The sequence below is a fragment of the Dermacentor variabilis genome, chromosome 6 (genome assembly GCF_050947875.1).
Source record: "Dermacentor variabilis isolate Ectoservices chromosome 6, ASM5094787v1, whole genome shotgun sequence".
Classification (NCBI taxonomy): domain Eukaryota; kingdom Metazoa; phylum Arthropoda; class Arachnida; order Ixodida; family Ixodidae; genus Dermacentor; species Dermacentor variabilis.
In genome coordinates this window covers 29264580-29290093 of record NC_134573.1, presented here as the reverse complement: position 1 = coordinate 29290093, position 25514 = coordinate 29264580, and the positions used below count along the sequence as shown (strand labels likewise).

Genomic DNA, 25514 nt, shown 5'->3' with positions numbered 1-25514 from the left:
TGCCGTGCTTTTCTCTCCCATCCGCCTTTCACCCCTCTAAAACACACCTGTTCTGGTGACCGCCCTTCCTGTTGCTCGTCATCGCTGTCGGCACAGTTGGTCTCATGTATAGCCTCACCCTCGCACGCTTTTTCCTACACCCACAGCACATGTCGTGTGGGGTGGGATAGGATCTTGTCCCATTTAAACTTTATACAGAATATCATGGTGAGAGGGTCTTGCGTTTAATTCTACTAGTAATATCACGACTAATGTTTATCAGATGCTGCTCCATTCAGGCCACTCTTGCATGTCTCGCACTTTGATAGGTGCATTCACAAGCAACTGCTTGCAATTCAGCCAGTTGAACCACTGCGCCCGTGGCAGTTTCAATTTATTATCTCGGTTCTCTGAAGTGGCAGTGAAATTTTGTTACATTGAAACCATGTGTAAACACACTTTGATATATTGGAGTTCAACATACATAGTGTTCTATGGACAGGAAGTTATAAAAAGTTATATATTTCGTTATAGCGAGAATTTCGCTATACTGAGGTTTAACCTTACTACCTATAGGAAAATCTGGTGCCACTACTGCATGGGTTTCCTTGCCTTTGTGGCTTCTGCAATCACACTAAATCAGAAGATGCTGCAACCTCTCTGATGATGTGTCATTATACTGTATGGATTAGTGGAGCTAAAGAAGTAGAGCTAGGCATGGATGGTATGCAGATGAGACCTACCACAGATGTTTGTTATTGTTCTTCTGCAGACCGGTTTGTGAATAACGGTCTACTGTATTCCAGGCAGCTCGTGGCATTGATGCAGAAAGGGTCACACTGGTCATCCACTTTGACGTGGCGTATGACCTGGAGACGCATCTCCACCGTTCTGGACGGGCTGGCCGTTACGGTGAGCAATCATTCTAACCATGTGCAGAGGCAAACTGCCATTTGATGTTTAATTGGCAAATTGAGCCAATAGCGTGACACTTTTGTGGCCACCATTCCATCAAGCAGTCATGGCATTGTTCTAATGATGAACAGTGATGAAAAAAATTCATGCAGGAATTTCTCTGGGAGTTGTCTAAGTATGCATAAGTGCCACTTGCTCATCTTCACGCACCTTGGTGTCATTGTCAATGATATGAAACTTGATTGGACCAGTAGAAACGACAGCGCTGCGGCAACATGGAACTGCTGCGGATGGCAGCGCAAAGTGAATGATGACGCAAGAAAACTGCTGACGTAGTGGTGCCAGGTGCGCCGATGATGTTCCGATCATTATAACCTGTTATTGCTCGTTAGCATCTTATCCATTCACGTCGAGCCATTATCAACCATAATCAACTCTACATCCCGGCAGCTGCGAATGGCGCGGCCTCGCGGACCCTATCTTGCAAGCGAGCTACGATGGGGACAGAGCGCACCGAGTGGTGGTAGCTTTGTGTGCATTGTGTTCTCAATGCGTAGTTCTCATTGAAGCGAGACGCGCAGGCCCTACACTCTAAAACAAAATAACACCTTTTGGGTTGTATCTTGCCACACAACAATAAACGTCATCTGTCTTGTCTGCATTTTCTTTCTTTAACGCTGCGAGCCCGGTACATCCCAGTAACGAACGGTACGTGCTTTATCAGCATGACATAGCATTCCTGACAAGAATGTAGTGGGCGCAGCATTTTCAAGAAAGGAAATGCAAGCAAGGCAGATGACGATTATTGTTGTATGGCAGATACACACCCCAAAGGGTGTACCTTTGTCTAAGAGTGCATCTTGAAAGGGATCTATGATAGGGACAGAGTGCACCGAGTGGTGGTAGCTTCGTGTGAACTGTGTTCTCACTGCTTAGTTTGTATTGAAGTCAGATGCATGGGCCCTATCTTGACAGAGATCTGCGATGGGGACAGAGTGCACCGAGTGGTGGTAGCTTCGTGTGAACTGTGTTCTCACTGCTTAGTTGGCATTGAAGCGAGATGCATGGGCTGTATCTTGACAGAGATCTGCGATGGGGACAGAGTGCACTGAGTGGTGGTAGCTTCGTGTGTGCTGTGTTCTCACTGCTTAGTTGGCATTGAAGCGAGATGCATGGGCTGTATCTTGACAGAGATCTGTGATGGGGACAGAGTGCACCGAGTGGTGGTAGCTTCGTGTGAACTGTGTTCTCACTGCTTAGTTGGCATTGAAGCGAGATGCATGGGCCGTATCTTGACAGAGATCTGCGATGGGGACAGAGTGCACTGAGTCGTGGTAGCTTCGTGTGTGCTGTGTTCTCACTGCTTAGTTGGCATTGAAGCGAGATGCACAGCCGCTATCTTGACAGAGATCTGCGATGGGGACAGAGTGCACCGAGTGATAGTAGCTTCGTGTGTGCTGTGTTCTCACTGCTTAGTTGGCATTGAAGCTAGATGCACGGCCGCTATCTTGACAGAGATCTGCGATGGGGACAGAGTGCACCGAGTGGTGGTAGCTTCGTGTGAACTGTGTTCTCACTGCTTAGTTTGTATTGAAGTCAGATGCACGGGCCCTATCTTGAAAGAGATCTGTGATGGGGACAGAGTGCACCGAGTGGTGGTAGCTTCGTGTGAACTGTGTTCTCACTGCTTAGTTGGCATTGAAGCGAGATGCATGGGCCGTATCTTGACAGAGATCTGCGATGGGGACAGAGTGCACCGAGTGGTGGTAGCTTCGTGTGAACTGTGTTCTCACTGCTTAGTTGGCATTGAAGTGAGATGCATGGGGTGTGTCTTGACAGAGATCTGCGATGGGGACAGAGTGCACCGAGTGGTGGTAGCTTCATGTGTGCTGTGTTCTCACTGCTTAGTTGGCATTGAAGCGAGATGTACGGCCGCTATCTTGACAGAGATCTGCGATGGGGACAGAGTGCACCGAGTGGTGGTAGCTTCGTGTGAACTGTGTTCTCACTGCCTAGTTGGCATTGAAGCGAGATGCATGGGCTGTATCTTGACAGAGATCTGCGATGGGGACAGAGTGCACTGAGTCGTGGTAGCTTCGTGTGTGCTGTGTTCTCACTGCTTAGTTGGCATTGAAGCGAGATGCACAGCCGCTATCTTGACAGAGATCTGCGATGGGGACAGAGTGCACCGAGTGATAGTAGCTTCGTGTGTGCTGTGTTCTCACTGCTTAGTTTGCATTGAAGCGAGATGCACGGCCGCTATCTTGACAGAGATCTGCGATGGGGACAGAGTGCACCGAGTGGTGGTAGCTTCGTGTGAACTGTGTTCTCACTGCTTAGTTTGTATTGAAGTCAGATGCACGGGCCCTATCTTGAAAGAGATCTGTGATGGGGACAGAGTGCACCGAGTGGTGGTAGCTTCGTGTGAACTGTGTTCTCACTGCTTAGTTGGCATTGAAGCGAGATGCATGGGCCGTATCTTGACAGAGATCTGCGATGGGGACAGAGTGCACCGAGTGGTGGTAGCTTCGTGTGAACTGTGTTCTCACTGCTTAGTTGGCATTGAAGCGAGATGCATGGGCTGTATCTTGACAGAGGTCTGCGATGGGGACAGAGTGCACCAAGTGGTGGTAGCTTCGCGTGAACTGTGTTCTCACTGCTTAGTTGGCATTGAAGCGAGATGCATGGGCCGTATCTTGACAGAGATCTGCGATGGGGACAGAGTGCACCGAGTGGTGGTAGCTTCGTGTGAACTGTGTTCTCACTGCTTAGTTGGCATTGAAGCGAGATGCATGGGCCGTATCTTGACAGAGATCTGCGATGGGGACAGAGTGCACCGAGTGGTGGTAGCTTTGTGTGAACTGTGTTCTCACTGCTTAGTTGGCATTGAAGCGAGATGCATGGGCCGTATCTTGACAGAGGTCTGCGATGGGGACAGAGCGCACCAAGTGGTGGTAGCTTCGTGTGAACTGTGTTCTCACTGCTTAGTTGGCATTGAAGCGAGATGCATGGGCCGTATCTTGACAGAGATCTGCGATGGGGACAGAGTGCACCGAGTGGTGGTAGCTTCGTGTGAACTGTGTTCTCACTGCTTAGTTGGCATTGAAGCGAGGTGCATGGGCTGTATCTTGACAGAGGTCTGCGATGGGGACAGAGTGCACCAAGTGGTGGTAGCTTCGCGTGAACTGTGTTCTCACTGCTTAGTTGGCATTGAAGCGAGATGCATGGGCTGCATCTTGACAGAGGTCTGCGATGGGGACAGAGTGCACCAAGTGGTGGTAGCTTCGCGTGAACTGTGTTCTCACTGCTTAGTTGGCATTGAAGCGAGATGCACGGCCGCTATCTTGACAGAGATCTGCGATGGGGACAGAGTGCACCGAGTGATGGTAGCTTCGTGTGTGCTGTGTTCTCACTGCTTAGTTGGCATTGAAGCGAGATGCACGGCCGCTATCTTGACAGAGATCTGCGATGGGGACAGAGTGCACCGAGTGGTGGTAGCTTCGTGTGAACTGTGTTCTCACTGCTTAGTTGGCATTGAAGCGAGATGCATGGGCCGTATCTTGACAGAGGTCTGCGATGGGGACAGAGCGCACCAAGTGGTGGTAGCTTCGTGTGAACTGTGTTCTCACTGCTTAGTTGGCATTGAAGCGAGATGCATGGGCCGTATCTTGACAGAGATCTGCGATGGGGACAGAGTGCACCGAGTGGTGGTAGCTTCGTGTGAACTGTGTTCTCACTGCTTAGTTGGCATTGAAGCGAGATGCATGGGCTGTATCTTGACAGAGGTCTGCGATGGGGACAGAGTGCACCAAGTGGTGGTAGCTTCGCGTGAACTGTGTTCTCACTGCTTAGTTGGCATTGAAGCGAGATGCATGGGCCGTATCTTGACAGAGATCTGCGATGGGGACAGAGTGCACCGAGTGGTGGTAGCTTCGTGTGAACTGTGTTCTCACTGCTTAGTTGGCATTGAAGCGAGATGCATGGGCCGTATCTTGACAGAGATCTGCGATGGGGACAGAGTGCACCGAGTGGTGGTAGCTTTGTGTGAACTGTGTTCTCACTGCTTAGTTGGCATTGAAGCGAGATGCATGGGCCGTATCTTGACAGAGATCTGCGATGGGGACAGAGTGCACTGAGTGGTGGTAGCTTCGTGTGTGCTGTGTTCTCACTGCTTAGTTGGCATTGAAGCGAGATGCACGGCCGCTATCTTGACAGAGATCTGCGATGGGGACAGAGTGCACCGAGTGGTGGTAGCTTCGTGTGAACTGAGTTCTCACTGCTTAGTTGGCATTGAAGCGAGATGCACGGCCGCTACCTTGACAGAGATCTGTGATGGGGACAGAGTGCACTGAGTGGTGGTAGCTTCGTGTGTGCTGTGTTCTCACTGCTTAGTTGGCATTGAAGCGGGATGCACGGCCGCTATCTTGACAGAGATCTGCGATGGGGACAGAGTGCACCGAGTGGTGGTAGCTTCATGTGTGCTGTGTCCTCACTGCTTAGTTGGCATTGAAGTGAGATGCATGGGCCGTATCTTGACAGAGATCTGCGATGGGGACAGAGTGCACCGAGTGGTGGTAGCTTCGTGTGTGCTGTGTTCACACTGCTTAGTTGGCATTGAAGCGAGATGCACGGCCGCTATCTTGACAGAAATCTGCGATGGGGACAGAGTGCACCAAGTGGTGGTAGCTTCGTGTGAACTGTGTTCTCACTGCTTAGTTGGCATTGAAGCGAGATGCATGAGCCGTATCTTGACAGAGATCTGCGATGGGGACAGAGTGCACTGAGTGGTGGTAGCTTCGTGTGTGCTGTGTTCTCACTGCCTAGTTGGCATTGAAGCGAGATGCATGGGCTGTATCTTGACAGAGATCTGCGATGGGGACAGAGTGCACTGAGTGGTGGTAGCTTCGTGTGTGCTGTGTTCTCACTGCTTAGTTGGCATTGAAGCGAGATGCACAGCCGGTATCTTGACAGAGATCTGCGATGGGGACAGAGTGCACCGAGTGGTGGTAGCTTCGTGTGAACTGTGTTCTCACTGCTTAGTTGGCATTGAAGCGAGATGCATGGGCCGTATCTTGACAGAGGTCTGCGATGGGGACAGAGTGCACCGAGTGGTGGTAGCTTCGTGTGAACTGTGTTCTCACTGCTTAGTTGGCATTGAAGCGAGATGCATGGGCCGTATCTTGACAGAGATCTGCGATGGGGACAGAGTGCACCAAGTGGTGGTAGCTTCGTGTGAACTGTGTTCTCACTGCTTAGTTGGCATTGAAGCGAGATGCATGGGCCGTATCTTGACAGAGATCTGCGATGGGGACAGAGTGCACCGAGTGGTGGTAGCTTCGTGTGAACTGTGTTCTCACTGCTTAGTTGGCATTGAAGCGAGATGCATGGGCCGTATCTTGACAGAGGTCTGCGATGGGGACAGAGTGCACCGAGTGGTGGTAGCTTCGTGTGAACTGTGTTCTCACTGCTTAGTTGGCATTGAAGCGAGATGCATGGGCCGTATCTTGACAGAGATCTGCGATGGGGACAGAGTGCACCGAGTGGTGGTAGCTTCGTGTGAACTGTGTTCTCACTGCTTAGTTGGCATTGAAGCGAGATGCATGGGCCGTATCTTGACAGAGATCTGCGATGGGGACAGAGTGCACCGAGTGGTGGTAGCTTCGTGTGAACTGTGTTCTCACTGCTTAGTTGGCATTGAAGCGAGATGCATGGGCCGTATCTTGACAGAGGTCTGCGATGGGGACAGAGTGCACCGAGTGGTGGTAGCTTCGTGTGAACTGTGTTCTCACTGCTTAGTTGGCATTGAAGCGAGATGCATGAGCCGTATCTTGACAGAGATCTGCGATGGGGACAGAGTGCACTGAGTGGTGGTAGCTTCGTGTGTGCTGTGTTCTCACTGCCTAGTTGGCATTGAAGCGAGATGCATGGGCTGTATCTTGACAGAGATCTGCGATGGGGACAGAGTGCACTGAGTCGTGGTAGCTTCGTGTGTGCTGTGTTCTCACTGCTTAGTTGGCATTGAAGCGAGATGCACAGCCGCTATCTTGACAGAGATCTGCGATGGGGACAGAGTGCACCGAGTGGTGGTAGCTTCGTGCGTGCTGTGTTCTCACTGCTTAGTTGGCATTGAAGCGAGATGCACGGCCCCTATCTTAACAGAGATCTGCGATGGGGACAGAGTGCACTGAGTGGTGGTAGCTTCGTGTGTGCTGTGTTCTCACTGCTTAGTTGGCATTGAAGCGAGATGCACGGCCTCTATCTTGACAGAGATCTGCGATGGGGACAGAGCGCACCAAGTGGTGGTAGCTTCGTGTGAACTGTGTTCTCACTGCTTAGTTGGCATTGAAGCGAGATGCATGGGCCGTATCTTGACAGAGATCTGCGATGGGGACAGAGTGCACCGAGTGGTGGTAGCTTCGTGTGAACTGTGTTCTCACTGCTTAGTTGGCATTGAAGCGAGATGCATGGGCCGTATCTTGACAGAGGTCTGCGATGGGGACAGAGTGCACCGAGTGGTGGTAGCTTCGTGTGAACTGTGTTCTCACTGCTTAGTTGGCATTGAAGCGAGATGCATGGGCCGTATCTTGACAGAGATCTGCGATGGGGACAGAGTGCACCGAGTGGTGGTAGCTTCGTGTGAACTGTGTTCTCACTGCTTAGTTGGCATTGAAGCGAGATGCATGGGCCGTATCTTGACAGAGATCTGCGATGGGGACAGAGTGCACCGAGTGGTGGTAGCTTCGTGTGAACTGTGTTCTCACTGCTTAGTTGGCATTGAAGCGAGATGCATGGGCCGTATCTTGACAGAGGTCTGCGATGGGGACAGAGTGCACCGAGTGGTGGTAGCTTCGTGTGAACTGTGTTCTCACTGCTTAGTTGGCATTGAAGCGAGATGCATGGGCCGTATCTTGACAGAGGTCTGCGATGGGGACAGAGTGCACCGAGTGGTGGTAGCTTCGTGTGAACTGTGTTCTCACTGCTTAGTTGGCATTGAAGCGAGATGCATGGGCCGTATCTTGACAGAGATCTGCGATGGGGACAGAGTGCACCGAGTGGTGGTAGCTTCGTGTGAACTGTGTTCTCACTGCTTAGTTTGTATTGAAGTCAGATGCACGGGCCCTATCTTGACAGAGGTCTGCGATGGGGACAGAGTGCACCGAGTGGTGGTAGCTTCGTGTGAACTGTGTTCTCACTGCTTAGTTGGCATTGAAGCGAGATGCATGGGCCGTATCTTGACAGAGGTCTGCGATGGGGACAGAGTGCACCGAGTGGTGGTAGCTTCGTGTGAACTGTGTTCTCACTGCTTAGTTGGCATTGAAGCGAGATGCATGGGCCGTATCTTGACAGAGATCTGCGATGGGGACAGAGTGCACCGAGTGGTGGTAGCTTCGTGTGAACTGTGTTCTCACTGCTTAGTTGGCATTGAAGCGAGATGCATGGGCCGTATCTTGACAGAGATCTGCGATGGGGACAGAGTGCACCGAGTGGTGGTAGCTTCGTGTGAACTGTGTTCTCACTGCTTAGTTGGCATTGAAGCGAGATGCATGGGCCGTATCTTGACAGAGATCTGCGATGGGGACAGAGTGCACCGAGTGGTGGTAGCTTCGTGTGAACTGTGTTCTCACTGCTTAGTTGGCATTGAAGCGAGATGCATGGGCCGTATCTTGACAGAGATCTGCGATGGGGACAGAGTGCACCGAGTGGTGGTAGCTTCGTGTGAACTGTGTTCTCACTGCTTAGTTGGCATTGAAGCGAGATGCATGGGCCGTATCTTGACAGAGGTCTGCGATGGGGACAGAGTGCACCGAGTGGTGGTAGCTTCGTGTGAACTGTGTTCTCACTGCTTAGTTGGCATTGAAGCGAGATGCATGGGCCGTATCTTGACAGAGATCTGCGATGGGGACAGAGTGCACCGAGTGGTGGTAGCTTCGTGTGAACTGTGTTCTCACTGCTTAGTTGGCATTGAAGCGAGATGCATGGGCCGTATCTTGACAGAGGTCTGCGATGGGGACAGAGTGCACCGAGTGGTGGTAGCTTCGTGTGAACTGTGTTCTCACTGCTTAGTTGGCATTGAAGCGAGATGCATGGGCCGTATCTTGACAGAGATCTGCGATGGGGACAGAGTGCACCGAGTGGTGGTAGCTTTGTGTGAACTGTGTTCTCACTGCTTAGTTGGCATTGAAGCGAGATGCATGGGCCGTATCTTGACAGAGGTCTGCGATGGGGACAGAGTGCACCGAGTGGTGGTAGCTTCGTGTGAACTGTGTTCTCAGTGTTTAGTTGGCATTGAAGCGGGATGCACGGGAACCTGTCTTGAAAGATCTGAGGCGGTATTCTGAAACGTTTGCCTTTCGCGATAGTTTCGCCGCTGCGATAGTCACATTCGATAATTCAAGGAAGAGTGTGCACCAAGTGGTGGTAGCTTCATGTGCACTGTGTTCTTTCTGCTTAGTTTGCGTTGAAGCAAGTCATGAAGGTGAATTCGTTTACCCATTTAAAAGCAAGAATGCTAGAATAATGGACGAAGCAAGTTCTGAGTGCCCACTGGTTCTCAGTTGTGTAAACTAGGGGTGTGCGTATACCAAATAGTACATTTGAAATTGAATATTGAATCGAATCAAGAAAAAAGACAGAATATTGAATTGAATATTGGAAGATGTTTCACAAAATTTAATACTTACATATTTTGGCGAAAAAATACCATGTTGAACATGCTTGGGAGTCTCCTAGCATTTCAAAAGATTGAATGCCCCCTGTACAATAGAAACTTGCCCATTTTCACATTTGCAAAGCTACTGCTTTCCCGCATGGCATGGGCATCACGATGGCTAGAATTCATGCCAACAAATCTTCATAATAACTTTTTTTTGCATAATCTGACTTACAAAAATTGGGAACTAGGAACTAAATGCATATTTTGTATACATCAGATTTTTTTTTTTTTTACTCTCGGTACTTAAAGTTAAAAATGACAGACAGTTTGACTGTGCCAACGAAAGAATATTGTGCGAAAGCACATTTTCTTGAACTAAATTAGCCATTTTCTTGCACCAAGCTAGGCATTGCTAAGCTGTTGTTTGACCAGTTGCGAATTAAATGCTTTGCAATTGCAATGTCATTGGTATATCTTTATGACATCACGCGCAGCGAAATGCATGGGTAACAACTTTCAAAAGATAATGGATGTGCCTGCGATACCATGCAAGCATAGCCTCTTTGTACATTTCTCATGGGGTTGTATGAAGAGGCTTCATACAGACAGAGGCAAAATCTAGGTTCATAGGCTAGTAGTGTTTTTGCACTATAATAGCAGACTATTATTTTCATTCATGTTCCTTGAGGTGCTTCTTTGATGTTTCACATAAGAATTGCGAAAAATTGTCTGAATGATTATTTCTGCTATACATCTGTTGAGAACACCAGTGATCAGATTATAATTTTATGTATCGGAGTAACATTCTGACTACTACATCTTGAAATATAATGTGAAAACATAGAAGCACCAAAAATAAGCACATTTCTAGCACTAACGAAAGATTAACTATTTTGCTTGTTTCCTGCCCCTTTTCTGCAATGAAGCAAGGTCCAAAGAGTTTTATTTGCATGCTGCATCATCTTTTAGCCTACTGCTTCTTTTGCCGTGATGGATGCAGTGAAATTCAGGCATCCTTGAGTTCGCAGTACTGAGGCGTTGTTAACATAGCTTGGAAATTCACTAACGATTGGTGTTTCGGAAGCGTCGATATCCTGAAATGTGTATTAGTACTGATAAATTATAACATTGAGACTGCAGGCAGTAGGCTTGCGAATTTCAGAAATTTTTTTTAAAGTTAGCTGTTATTATTATGAGGTTTCACTAGTGACTACTCTGTTGAAGGATTTGAGGACCAAAGCAGATAGGACAATATTTTATCCACTACTCGAAAGTTCTGTATGTTCACAGGCCTGTGTATGTGACGGCTAATGTCCTCCTACATCCTTTCTTAAACAGATTTTGCTTTGGTAAGTGTTGTCTTTTCTTTACTGTGGTCTTTCTGAGCCGGATAAGATTTGGTATCGCTTTGTGCATTTTTGCCAGGCGCCGAGAGTAGTTCTCCTGCGTCATGTTGTATTGTACTGTACTGTAAAATAGAGGGTGTGTTGATCACCTTGTGCATTTGCAGGCACAGCAGGCCAGGCAGTCACATTGGTGACAGGATCTCAAGAACTGCAGCAGCTTCGCACACTCTGTGCACCACTTGGCTTGGACATAAGGCCGCTGCCAGGCAGGTGGCATTGAAATTGTCAGGTGGAGCATGAATGTTGTCAATTGCATGTGCAATGTGTGTTCTGCTCTTTCTTTCCTCCAAGAAAGAAGCGGAGTAAGAATTGAATGTTTCACACTGCAAACTGGTTGTGGTTCTGGAATTGACACCTTTGAAAACGAACCATCGACACCACAGAGACCCGAGCATCTCTAATCAGGGCAGCTCACCACCAACAGTCACCCGGTCCATGGGGAGGTAGAGATGTCAATAAAGGAAGCATATAGGCACAGAAAACTATTCATTCTAGGTTTGTAGGTTGTCTTTCAGGTATGGTGGCTAGAGGAGTTAGGGGTGCCAACCGAGTGTAGTTCACAACTTTGTATGGCAAAATGGTGCTGCACCCAGTAGAACAGTTCTCCTGTGCACGTCGTCGTCCATATGCAGGGAAGACAAAATGCGTGTTTGTGGATATCGCTGCCACTGATTTCAGCTATGACGTATGCCTCAAATACCATTCTGGGAAGTGCAAGCGAAGCTGTATGCGTAAATGTGATATTGCCAGAAAACATGAAGTGCTAGAACGATTTTTTTAGCTTCTATGCAAGAACCTCGCACTACAGCTTTAGCAATATTGAATGAGTGCGGAGTTATTTTTAGTCTATGAACTAGTAAGTAGATTATTTTGTATATTTGGTGCAACCAAGTATCGTTTGAACCAAATAAAAAATGTCACAAGCGCTCCATACAGATGGTTAACCAGCGAAGCTGAAACTTGCGGCCCCGGTGTTTATCACTGGGTTAATCCCAACAATTCATTAAACGGCGGCTTGGTAAGCTGCTAGATCCTGGGTGCGCAGTTGCTGCTTGCGCTCGGCTGCGTGAGCTTCTTCTTGTGCCCGAGCTACAGCATTGGCACAGTGTAGGCAAGCTCGTTTTCGGTTCTGCTCATGGTATTGCTGATTGAAAGATGCCTACTACTAAGGAGTAGGTTACGTTTTGTATTCCGACCCAATCAGAATGCGGCCACTATGGCAGATAAACAAACCCACAACCATCAGCAACATAACAATAGTCACTGAGCCACCAAGCGTGTTAGAACTCGGATTGGAGCAAGGATATATTGCACTTGCTGCTGAATTTACAGCAATTGGTGTCAAATTTACAGCACAACAGGAGCACTGAGCGCAACACATGACTAGCTTTGTATTTACGTGGCGGGCGCGAAAGTGCCATGACCTGGTCACATGCGTTGACACGAACGGCAGATGAATGAGTTGGGGAGTGCCTCGTGAACTTGCCGTGACCCTGCAGATCTTAGAACCTTTGACAGGTGGAAAATCTCGCTGAATGTGACAATGAAATGGTGTGGATGGCGCCTGGTCTTTACTGTCAGCACCAGCTACATGAGTCACATGATACGCAGTCCTTTCGTCTGTCGCGCATGTTGGCCTTACAATAACCCACATGCCATAAAATGGAGATAGACCTTCTGCGTTAGGGAGAAAAACAGGAAAGCAAAACTTTCTATGCAATAAATAAAAGACTGCCGCAAAGCACAAATCCACTATTAACCTGAATCTTATTGCTATTCAGTACAACGGAACGTCACTAATTCATCAGTTTCTGAGGAAAATAAGCACTTGGTTCTGTTCAACAGGAATACTTTTGATAAAAACTATCTTCCAAACATTTATGCACTAGAAAAACTCAGCTGTAATTAGTGCTGGCATACTAATTTGGTGTTTCCTTTAATAATAGTAGACCATATTGTATATCTTGATTTCTATGTACGTATGTTACCAATAGCTTGCTTTAAATTCTTGTTATGCATTGCTAGGAGACTCCTAAACAAGTGCAGCATCATATTTTCTTGCCCGAAATTTGTAAGCATTCAATTCTATGAAAAATTTTCTGATATTCTACATTCCATTCAATACGCGACTTTTACTTCTTGATTTGATCCGATATTCGATTCGAAATCTACTATTCGGTATCTGCACAACCCTACATATCTCACATTCTCATCTTGCATATTGTATTGCCATCATGACCCTTCTATCTCTCTCAATTACCCCATGACAAGTGGCAATACAGAGCCCAACCTTCTTAATCATTTGGATTTGTCCATAGTACTACTTGATAACTGCAATCAAATGGTTAATTGCACTCAAAATTTTGGCCACTCGTATGGTGCCCCATCCAATTTATTCAATCATGACTTCACGTGTGTTGCAAGCATTGCAGCCGTGAAAAAGTGGCCGCCATTCATGCTTCTGCTTGTTTTCTCACTTGCGTTCGGTGATTTCTTTACCTTCTGAGTACTGTTCAGTCATTGCAAAGAGATTGTAAACGACTTGGCGCCACACTGCAGCTTTTAGTCACAAACTACCTACCAAGTAAAACAGCATTGGTTAGCCATAACAACAGTCCACAGTAAACAACATATTAAGAAGGCGAGATAAGTGCTGTAAGATAGCTGAGACTTTATTGGAAAGGATAAATGGCTTATTGACACATGTACTTGTTTATCTTTCTCGTGTGACGGCTTTTCACCGGCTAACAAATGTTATACGTTATTGCTCAGCACAAGATGCACCTACATGTATTGGAAGTTTCTCGAATGTCATTGATGGTTCTATCTGCTTTTCGTTGTTACCCAACCTTGTGTAATCTGATTGTATGCTCAACGTGCATTGTGTAGTACTTTCTGGAAGACACGTGGGCACCAGCGATTATGCTGGAACCTTTGACGAGTCCTGTGTAAAAGCTGATGCTTGACCTGCAGATCAGATTTTCGACGATCACTGGCTGTGCTCGCCGCTATTATTGTGCTTTGAGTGCAACTGTTTTCTGGGCCCAGGTATGCCCAATAAAGAGTTAGTTTCGTGATTCACAGTTTTTGCTACTGTGTTTTTCACTGTCACTACTATGTGACATTTAGTGGAGGTGCTCATGCGTTTATGTACCGGAGGTCCCCAAAATGCCATGATCCAAGCCTGAACTCCAAAGACAGTACAACATCGTCCAGGACCATCGAGCTAGTCTCAGGCTACAAAACCTGCCCCTAGAGCATGGACTTCTGCCCCGTAACGACGAGAAAGACCAAGGCTAAAACAGGGAGCCACAATGTAGACCAAGCATCATCAGCATCCATTGTACTTTGACAGCCCAGGAAGCCATCGGCTTTCCGTGGACCATTGTTTGAAGACTCTGAAACCTGGCTGGAGGTATACGAGAGGACTGTGACATTCAACAACTAGAGTGGCGAGGACAGGCTGGGTGATGTCTGTCTTCATTTGATGACGCTGCTCGGACCTGGTTTGAGAACAGAGAGACAATCCAAGCAACTTCGGACCAATTTCGTGAGAACTTCTTGAAGACATTCACAAATGTCGTACACAAGGAAGGAGCCGAAGTTCTCTTAGAAACCTGAGTAGAACTACCGAATAAAAACGTTGCGATATTCACTGAGGAGATGACTCGCCTGTTCAGACATGCCAACTCCGACATGTCAGAAAAGAAAAAAAGTTTGCTTCTTGATGCAGGGTCTGAAGCAAGAGCTCTTTGCCAGATTGATACGCAACCCGCACAAAACCGTTTCTTAATTCGTTTCCGAGGCCATAACCATTGAGAAGACGCTTAATATATGGACAAGGCAATACAACTGCTGAACACTTGCCACAAGCTACACAGAGCTTGTGTAGCTCTGTGTAGCACTCGGCACCAACAACCTGCAGGAGACCATCAGAGTGGTCATTCGCGATAAACTGCAGAAGCTCCAAGGTTGCAGCCTCAGGTGGCCTCAATTGCCGACATCATCAAAGAAGAAATTCAGCGATCACTTGGAGTTCCTGAGGTGCAACCGGATTCGCTGTAGCCCCAGCTGGAAGCGATGACCTATGCCGCTGTCGCCCGCCACCAGGGTCTCCAAGACTCTGCGCCCACACCAGGGCCACGTAGTACCGCAGTTCCGTTGTCCGCAGCCACCAGCTGGTCTGCCTGTCACCCAGTGCAGCTACCCAAGGAAGACCCAAGTATGGTGAGCTCCAGACCACCACCTACTCTGCTATCACTGCGGACAAGCCTGCCATGTATACCACTGATGCCCATACAGCGACTTGGGACTACGAGGGTTTGTTGCCAATGTGCCGCATCCACAGCTTGGCAAGCGATCGCGTGACATCGTCGTCTACATCGCCGCAATGCAGTGGAGGCCCTGACATCTTTCGTATTCACTGTCACCAAGATGTTACCTGTTGCTGCAGCGCCAACCATGCACGGAACTGGCCCGTCACCGTTTCGTAAGCCCATACATATGTCGAAAACTAAAAGCTGCAACCGACGGAGGTGCGGTTGCTGTTCGTTGCAATGCCAAAGATCCTCCGCTACCGCTGAAGACGCTGAAAAGACCTTCTCAACAACGTAGTGACGACACTGTGCCACCCGAACAAAGCCTTGAAGAAAAGAAAACTGCACCTAAAGAAGACCTGACTGACCGACAAAACATCACTAGGACAATGCGACGCAGCCATTACCTGATGCCACGCCTCAACTTCAACGCAAGACAACAAACCAACGACCTCAACCTGCTTCTTGACGGCCATGAATTCACCACTCTTATAGACACTGGAGATGACTACTCCATCATCAGTGGATTTTTCACCACCAAATTGAAGAAAGTCGAGGCTGCATGAGACGGTCTAGAAATCTGGACAGCTGGAGGACACCTGATTACGCCAACTGGAATCTGCACGGCAAGAATTACAGTTCATGACCAGATATGCCCTGTGACGCTCGTTGTCCTCCAGGAGTGCTCACAAGATATAATTCTCAGCATGGACTTCCTGAGCCAACACGGCACAATCATTGACCTGAAGTCTAAGTGGGTAACCCTACTCGAAGACCATGTGATATCGCCAGAGTGCTCTCTGAGTCACCATGCCTTGAATGTGCTTGAAAATCATGTCAGCATCCCGTCTCACTCCAGTATCATCATTTCCATCGGCACCAAAACACTGGAAGATGTAGAAGGAATCATTTATAGCAACCAACATCTACTGCTAGACTTCGAAATTTTTGTCACAAGAGGAATCGCTCGACTGCAAGGAAGAAAAGTGAAAGTAATGCTGACAAGCTTCAACCAGAAGTACAAACTGCAGCAAGTGGACCATGATCGCACATAAGAGAAAATTGCGAGAACCAGCAATACTTCGGTCTTCTCGAATTCTGCCGCATCGACAATGACAGCTGTGGTTCCCAAGCCAGCCTCCGACAGCGATCCGAGTCTCCCCATGAGTAAGCAGAAACAGCTCAGCAGTCTTACTTGACGATAACAAAGACTGCTCTGCGATGTCATTGAGGATTTGACAAACACCAGTTGCTAAGCATCGCACAATAACTGAAGAATGCACCCGGCCACTCCGTCAGAGCCTCTACAGAGTTTTGATGCGAGAACGAGAAGCTATAATATCAAGCAAAAAGTCGATCAAATGCTACGCAACGAACTCATCCATTCTTTGAAGAGCCGTGAGTGTCTCCTGTAGCCTTGGTGAAGAAAAAAAAGGACGGAACTCTGTGTTTCTGCGTGGATTATCGTCAGCTGAGCAAGATCGCAAAGAAGGACGTATAGCCCCTCCCATGCATAGAAGACGCATTGGACCAGCTCTGCAGTGCTAAATATTTCTCGTTAATGGTTCTCATTACAGGCTACTGGCAAATGGAAGTCGACGAGAGGGATTGCATGAACACCACTTCATCACACCAGATGTGGCCCCTACAAGTTCAAGGTGATGCCATTCGGACTTTGCTCTGCGCCTGCGATATTCCAGCGCATGTTGGACACAGTCTTGGCAGGACTGAAGTGGTACTGAAGTGGCAGGACTGAAGACTTGTCTTGTCTACTTGGATGACATCATAGTTTTTGCCACGAATTTCGAAGATTACCTGAGGCGACTTCACACAGTACTAGAGGCGTTCAAGTCATCTGGACTCACCCTGAAGCCAGAAAAGTGCTGTTTCGCTTATGAAGAACTTCTGTTCCTAGACCACGTCATCAGCAAACCTGGATTCCATTCTGATCCGCAGAAGACATATGCCATCACTGACTTTCCACAGCCCGCCGACAAGAAGGGAGTGCGCAGCTACCTTGGCCTGTGTGCCTGTTACAGGTGCTTCGTCTAAGAACTTTTGCCTATCACTGAGCCATTGACATCACTAACAAAATTTGACGTCGAGTTCAAGTGGAAAATGCCGCAAATGAAAGCATTCAAAGGACTTCAATGATGCCTGCAGTCGCCACCATCACTCACCCACTTCGTTGAAGATGCCGGTATCGAAATCTACACTGACTCAACTAGCCTAGGCCTTGGCACCATTCTAGTCCAAAGGAAAGACGGATTTGAAAGGGTCATTGCTTGTTCTGGCCGGCCACTGTCAAAAGCAGAAGCCAGTTATTTGATGACAGAAAAAGAATGCCTTGCCATCATTGGACTACCACTAAATTTCGTCCTTACCTATACGACAGGCCCTTAGAAGTCATAAGCGACCACCATGCCTTGTGTTGGCTGGCAAATCTAAAAGACTCTTTAGGGCACCTTGCATGATGGAGTCTCGGACTACAGGTTTTAAACATCACCGTCGTCTACAAGCCAGTACGGGAGCATTCCGATGCTGACTGCCTATTATGCACCCCATACATCCGCCACTGTAAGATGACGAAGGTAACAATGCCTTCTTAGGAACAATAAGTGCATAAGAATTTGCTGAACAATGCGCAGACCAAGAGCTAAAAAGCCTCATCGAGTTCTTAGAAGGCAGCACAGATGTTGTCCCTAGAGCATTTAGGCGAGGACTGTCTTCGTTTTCCCTGCAAAATAATATACTTGTAAAGAACTTACCGGTTCATGTCGACTACCTTCTTGTTGTTCTTTCGGCACTGCATCCAGAGGTACTGCACGCCCTAATGACAATCCAACTGCTGGGCACCTCGGATTCTTCTGTACACTATCAAGGATACAAGAGAACTATTACTGGCCGCGCCTGACCAGCAACATTGCCCACTATTTCAGCACATGTAGACTCCAGCGATGCGAGACACCACAAACAAGGCCAGCTGGATTGCTGCAGCTGATCGAGCCACCTTGTTGACCATGCCAGCAGGTCGGAATAGACTTGTTGGGGCCATTTATGACATCAACATATGGGAACAAGGGGATTGTCGTGGCTACCGACTATGTTACCCGCTACACCGAAACGAAACCCCTACCCAAAAGTACTGCAGCCAAAGTGGCAGAGTTCTTCAGCGAGAGCATGGTGTTACGACATGGTGCCCCAGAAGTCCTGATCACCGACAGGGGGACTGCTTTTATAGCGGAGCTTACTCAAGTCATCCTGCAAGACAGCCAGACATGTCAATGCAGGACAACCACCTACCACCTGCAGATGAACAGCCTTACAGAGTGCCTGAATAAGACCCTTGTCGACATGTTATCCATGTATGTCAACTTCAGTCACAAGACATGGGATAATGTCCTTCCATACGTAATCTTCACTTACAACACAATACACAACAGAGGTAACGCCATTCAACCTGGTGTACGGAAGAAACCCAACAACAACCTTCGACACCATGCTGCCAGACGTCCCCGATGCAGGGACTCTTGATGTTGCCACCTGTCTGCAGCGCGTCGAAAAGATACAGCAACTTGCCCGCCGGCGCATCAAGAACCAGCAGGGGACTGACAGCCGGCACTACAATCTTCAACGACGCTGCATGGAATACCCGCCTAATGTGTTTGGGTTTGGACCCTGATAAAACAATGACGACTTGGTGGAAAACTTTTGCGGTGCTATTTCGGACCTTACACGATCATCTGTATTGGTGCTGTGGACTATGAGGTCCTACCAGACGGCATTACGCAATCACAGCGGCACTGCTCATGGCCTGAAGTAGTCCATGTTGTGTACCTTAAGCCTTTGTATACCTCCTGATTAACTTTTGTTTTTCGCTGTTGCGTTGTGTTGCATCATCGGGGCAATGCTTTTTAAGAGGGAGGCATTGACACGTATACTTGTTAATGTTTGTCGGGTGACCACTTCTCACCGGCTAATAAATGTTAAACATTATTGCTCAATGCAGATGCATCTGCATCTATTGGAAGTTTCTTGAATGTTGTCGATGGTTCTATTTGCTGTCTGTTGTCATCGAACCTTGTGTAATCTGATTGCATGCCTGGCATGCATTGTGTAGTACTTTCTGGAAGTCACACGGGCACCAGCAATTATGCTGGAGCCTTCGACGAGTTATGTATAAAAGCAGACGCGCTTGACCCACAGATCATATTTTTGACGATCGCCGACTATGCTCTCCGCTATGATTTGGTTTGAGTGTAACCTATTTTCTAGGCACAGGCTCACCCAATAAAGAGTTAGTTTCGTGATTCATAGTTTTTGCTAGTTGTGTTTTTCACCTTCACTATATTGTGACAATACAGTGCAGTCCACTTATAACAATATCGAGAAAGACGAAAAATATGATCGTTATAACCGATGATCGCTATATCTGGACTGCAGTTATCAAAAAAAAAAAATTTTTTTTAAACGCAGAACATACCTTTGCAGCTCCGAACTCCAATTCGCTACTTGCTCTAAAGAATATATGATGTAGACAGTAGGCTGTAAAAAACAAACTTTATTTCTAGCGCCAATGACCGTGTCAATGGTTAGGCGCGCCGAAATAGTCCGAAATCTGCACTTGCTTTTGCGGCAGCTTCAGATTCACAACCGCGGTGTGCATGGATTCCAGCTGCTGCGCGAACACTGGCGGCAATCCTTTAGCATGCATAACATCAATTAAGGAGTCGATCGACGACAGTGCACTTTGCGTGGACATCGTGGTCGGGGTCAAGGAGCCACTGTCGATCTCGTTGTCACTGTCGCTGATGTCGTCGCCACCGTCGCACAACTTTGCCGTCTGTCGAGACAGCACATCTTCGGCGATCGCCTCGTTGGTGACTTCATCGCAGAACGAGGCAGCACTGTCTGCAGTCAAAAACTCCTCCTTCGACACAACACCTGTGTCACCAGTAGGAACATGCTCCCAGAGCTCGGTATGTCAGCGACTTCCACCGGGTCGGTCTCAGCGGGTTGGGGAAGTTCGTCCTTACGCACAAAGCCCGCCTTCTTGAAGCAATTGGTGATGAACCACTGGTAAAGCGCCTCTTCAACATCGGCGTACAAAGGGTCTCTAACCCTTTTCCGCTGATCGGCATGGCCGCTGATAGCTCTTGCCTTCACAATCGCGGTGCTCCCGGTTTTCAAGATGGTTGATATCGTTAACTGGACGAGCTCATACTTCTTCACGAGGGCGCTCACCTTGAAGCCGCATCGAGAGTCCTGCAAAATATGCATCTTTGTGTCAAGCGACACAGCTTTGCGCTTTGTCGGCGCCATCTTCTAACTGGGTTGAACCATTTGAACCGTTGGTTGCACGCTGCTCCAGTGGCGTCAGCCTGCTATCGCGAGAGAGACGTGGGACGGGCGCCACCGCGCCGCTTTGCTTGTTGCTTTTTTTTTTCTTTCTCTCTCTCTTTCGGAGCGACTGTGGCCGACGCGCATGTAAAGCCCCTCAATCTCCCAAAGTAGCGCCATTCACTTCCCTCCTCCTCCACTCGGCACGGCCTCGACGGTGGCGCCGCCGGTGGTGGGCCTGCCGTAGCAGACGACGGCTAATGGTACGTCCACACTAGCGACAAAAACGTGCGCGACACATCACGCGCGGCGAGCGGTGCTGTCGCGCGCGGCAAGATTCACGAAAAGCGGCAGCAACGCGCGACAAACGCGCGAATGGGTGCGAGATCCATTTTTCACGGCAGACGCAAAACGACCACCAATCAGAAGCGAGCCGCTTTACGAGCCGCGCTGTTGTGGCGCCACCTGTCACATAAGCAAAGAATCATAATCTATGGGCTCTGAGACTGAACAGTGACACGCGCGCCGTAAAATCTCAGAGGCCATTTCCAGTCAAGGGGGCTGTTTTTGTTAAGCCTTACCACACCGCCACTGAGGCGTCGACGAAGAATTCGCCTCGCAATGGAGGCGTTTTTGGAAACCGTTCGCGGATATGCGTGCCTCTATGATAAATCGAGCGTCGGACAAGGAGCTGCGTGCCAACCGCTGGCACATTATGGACAGCAGTTTGGCAGCGGGGAAGCAGAGTGTGCGCCTGGCCCTCAGTGTCCCTGTACCGCACCCAAAACTTTCTCGTCCGCTTTCTGGCACGTCGGCGTCACACAAGAAAAAACAAGTATTATGGTGTTCACAGTCACCAGTAGCTCCTCGTCCGTATCCCACATGCCTGAGCGTGGCCGGCAGTGGCGCAAAAAAACACAGACACTTCCGATGGAAGACGAAATGGGCAGAACGGAGAGCGCGTTGTCACGAGAAGTATCGAATGGAACGAGACAATGCGGGACTCCATGGGCCGCTGCCGCGTGCCGCAAAACGCGACTGTGGACTTGCGCACACGCGTCTGCCGCGTGGGCGCTTGCCGCGTGCGGCGCGTCGCGCGCGTTTTTGTCGCTAGTGTGGGCGTACCATAACACGCTACGGGAGGAAATCCGCAGAAAAGTTCGTTCGAGCCCTGCGGAGCAGTTTTTTCAATCGAGATCTTTCTTCGTCAGTCGGTAACTGGCCTTTAGAATTTCGTGTTGTAATTGCGGAAGAAATAAAGAAAAGGACCATTATTCACGGCATATTTAAGGCGTAAAGCGCGCGACGTTGAGAGTTCATGTTGCTGAAACACGACGAAGCACGCGGTGTACTCAAACACGCGCGTAATTACCAAAGTTTCAGGTGTTGACAGCGTGAAAGTATGTGTACGTGGTTTCGTAGGTTCATTTACGTACCTGCAGGATACTTTTGTTCGGCCGGTGCGTGAGAGATTCCGGCTGTGTGCGGTCAGCAATGCCTCGCAACAGGGCCGCTTTTTTCATTGCGGGGTGCTTTGGTAATCGTGACGATATATTGTTTTTTTTTTTACAAGTACTGCTCCAGGAGGGCACATGTAATGGCTAACGGAGGCCTCTGAAGAGCACGTGACATTACAGTAATGCAGGCGTCGCAGGGAGTGTTTGCATACAAAATTGGCTGTCCGCGATCTTATACCCCCTTGGCATGCACAGGCTTCGGCGAGCCCCATCCAGCCCTGGTTCTAGCTTTGGTGTTCCCGTTGCCGCTTTGGTGCCCTGGAGGCGCCGTCAACAATACGAAATAATGACACAACTAGTAAATAAAATTTATTCAAGAAATACAATCGCGCTGAGGCGCCAACTTTTAAAGCAGTGCTAGCGCGCCCGCGCGAGTATTATGAAACGCCAACGAGGAATTAACCGGCCCACGTACGACTCTACGATCAATGTGCACGTTAAACATCCCCAGACGAGCTAGATAAAGTTATCCGGAGCCATCCACTACGGCCTGCATCCTAGCTTTAGTCGCTTCGGAACGTTAAAAACGTTAATCACCACAAACCAAATCGATACATGCGGGCGTACATTCGAAGCTAAAAGACTGCATCGTAAGTCATACTGAGCCTTGCAAAAGCGTCGATAATGTGCTAACTTCTGGTGGAGCTCAAAACACACCCTGAATAAAGTCGCTTTTATGTCACAGGCCAGTTGCAGATGCGTGCATTTCACCGCAAGACGAAACTACATGAAACAAAGAGACCACATTCGAAAAAAAAAGTCAGGCAAAGCGCTAAAAACCACGCAGAGCATGAACACACACTTTTTCGAAGCGGAAGGCGTGAACTAGGCTCATAATAAGAGGTTGTGAGTAGCCGTCGCCCTTACTTCACAGAAGCCGTGCGTTCTTTGCCATTTCCTCGAAGTTAGCCCGCCCGATCCTGCGAATCCACACATCTTTTTGCGTTGCGCCCGTCGGACGGCAACGCAAAAAGCTTTTTGCCCTCGCTGTCTGTTGCGGCAACCGAAGGCGCAGCAGCATGGCACCGCAATTAAGTTCTCGGCCCTACACATTCTATTACGCTAATGCACTCCGTCAGTCCACCTGCCGTACTTTCGTCGCGCAGGCCCAACAATGGAGGTGGGCGTGCGCTGGAAAGAAAAAAATTAGAAAAGCGCGGCACCTGCTCCGCACTGGAAAGAAAAAACATAGAAAAGCGCGACGCCTGCTTCCACGTGACACAGATTGACCAATGGGGGAGCGGAGGAGGCTGGGGCGACAGGAGGCGTGGAGGAGGACGCGCCAGGGTGAGCGGGGTGGCGGAAAGATCTAAGAATGGCGCTAGCTGCTTCATGCGCGCATGAAGCAGCTAGCGCCATCTTGTGGCGCGCTGCGCCTACTCAGCTATTCTCCGGTGCGCGGGCGGGGCGAAACGCACTGCGCGGTAATGGCGGCAGATACGAACTTACGGAGGTAAACATCGCCTCGTCTCGACATCGTTCGTTTCAGGGAACTAAGCAACGCAAGTGTTACGATTATTTGGCACGGAAAACACCGTCCAGACTGCAAAATTTTGATCGTTATATCCGATGTGCGGTGAATAACCTATCGTTATAAATGGTTTTTTTCCCCATAGACCTAATGCATAAAATGACACTCTCATGTCGACCCATCGTTATAACCGATATATCGTTATATGTGGTATCGTTATAAGTGTACTGCACTGTATACGGTAGAACCAACACCGACGACATGCGTTGCCATTTTTACTGTTTCGACAAGCTAACATTTGTGCTCCTCGAATTCGGTCTTAGTCAGCAGCTTCTTTGGGTGCAACATTTTGGTGGGGAGTTTCACTCTGGGAGGCTGCACCAAGAGGGGGCCAGCAAAGCCACGGTTTATTTAGGCCAGCCAGCCATTGTGCCACGGGATCTTCGGAGCGGCCGATACCGTGGCCACTCTGGTCAAGTGCCTCAGCGTGTTCTATCCTCATGTTACGTGAACATGAGCCATCTTCTTCTGCACCAGCTCTAGAGGCAATAGTCGTGCTGCTACAGGGCTCCTCTCCTAGTGCGAAGTGCGATTGAAATATGTGCATAAGGCATGCGTGTAGAAAAAATAGAGACTGCAAACCTATATACATGAGTGGCATTTCATAGCGTCCATTAAGAAGTCCAGGTAAAGTATGTGTTGCAGCAAAGGGCACAAATAGCTCTCTGGAGGTCGTGGCTGAGAGTGTCTGGACACGGGGCGAATTGTTGATGTTTGCGGGCCCAGTGCGGTGCAACTCGGCAAGCAGAGTTGATGCGTATTGAGCAGTTCTTGGCGCTTGCCCAGAGTTCAGGCTGTTAAGAGGAACAACATAGAAAATGGTGTTGTCGAACGGCATGCAACTTTGGCAGTGGTGGAGAACTGCGAGTGTCGCTGTGCTGTGTTGCCTTTGCCAATTCTTGCTGCATGACCATTTCAGGTTTGGGTACAGATGTGCAGGCTGGCGTATTGTGACAACCAGCAAAACCTTGGTCTCAAGATGGTGTAGTTAGTTTGGCTGCTGCTCGTTTGGTGCATAATTTGCCAGGGCTCTCATCAGAGGGGTACGGAAAGCAGATGCTGTAGTCAGCGGTAGTGTAGGGTTCATGCACTCCAACAGAGATTTACCAGGCAGCACCGGCAGCATAGGTTGTGAACGAGGAGCAGCAACAGATGCCGTAGTGCAAAATCGTGACCTGCTGCAGGTTTTTGTAGATGTCCGGCCTGGTAGAAGTCGCAGCTTCGAAAGAAGACAGTCTGGCAGCTCGCACCTTGCGTGGATATAGTGCAAGTGTTGGTCACTCATATTGTTGATGTAGAAGTGATTCTAAAACTGAAGAAACCAGATGGCAGAGCTGCTCCTGCAAAACTTTGGTATGCCAAGCATCCGGGGAAGGTGTGAGCACTGAACATAGGATGGCTTGCCTGCTGCTGCATGCCGCGAAATCTCGAATGCTGGTAGAATCAGGGTTACAGTGGTCGCTGAAGGCATCGCCAAGGTTGTGCTTGTGGCGTTGCCGTGTCTGCGAGAGTGAAATTTGCACCTAGTGGAGCCAATGGGAGAGCCTCTGAAGCAGTAATCAGTGAGGTGCCCCCGAACGGAAAGAAGGTAGCGTGGTGGGAACGTCCAAGGAACGAGAGCAGCGGGCTGTAACATAGCCAAAAATGCTTGTGCTTGGCCCAGTGAATTCCTTGGAAAGAGTCGTCACGCAGCTGCCTTTGAAATGGGGAGGAGGCTCACAGACCGAGTAGAGCATGCTGACGATCACACTTGCTGTTGATTGGCACGGGTGGACGCAGGCGATGTGGGACAACAGAACATGGAATGGCGCAATGGTTCAAATGGCAAGAGCTGTTGTGCCTCTTGCGCTCAAGGTG

At 48.9% G+C, this 25514-nt stretch overlaps 1 protein-coding gene across 2 annotated transcripts in view; it reads left to right on the top strand.

Moving 5' to 3' along the window:
• Window positions 1–25514, top strand: part of LOC142584708 (putative ATP-dependent RNA helicase DDX20) — a 152023-nt gene that overhangs the window by 95711 nt on the left and 30798 nt on the right. Inside the window, exons 8-9 of one of the 2 annotated variants that reach the window (XM_075694915.1) lie at window positions 786–891; window positions 11058–11159. In XM_075694915.1, the coding sequence (XP_075551030.1) occupies window positions 786–891; window positions 11058–11159 (208 nt within the window). Of the gene's footprint in view, window positions 1–785; window positions 892–11057; window positions 11183–25514 lie in introns of both variants that reach the window. The other variant, XM_075694916.1, reaches the window with a different exon arrangement.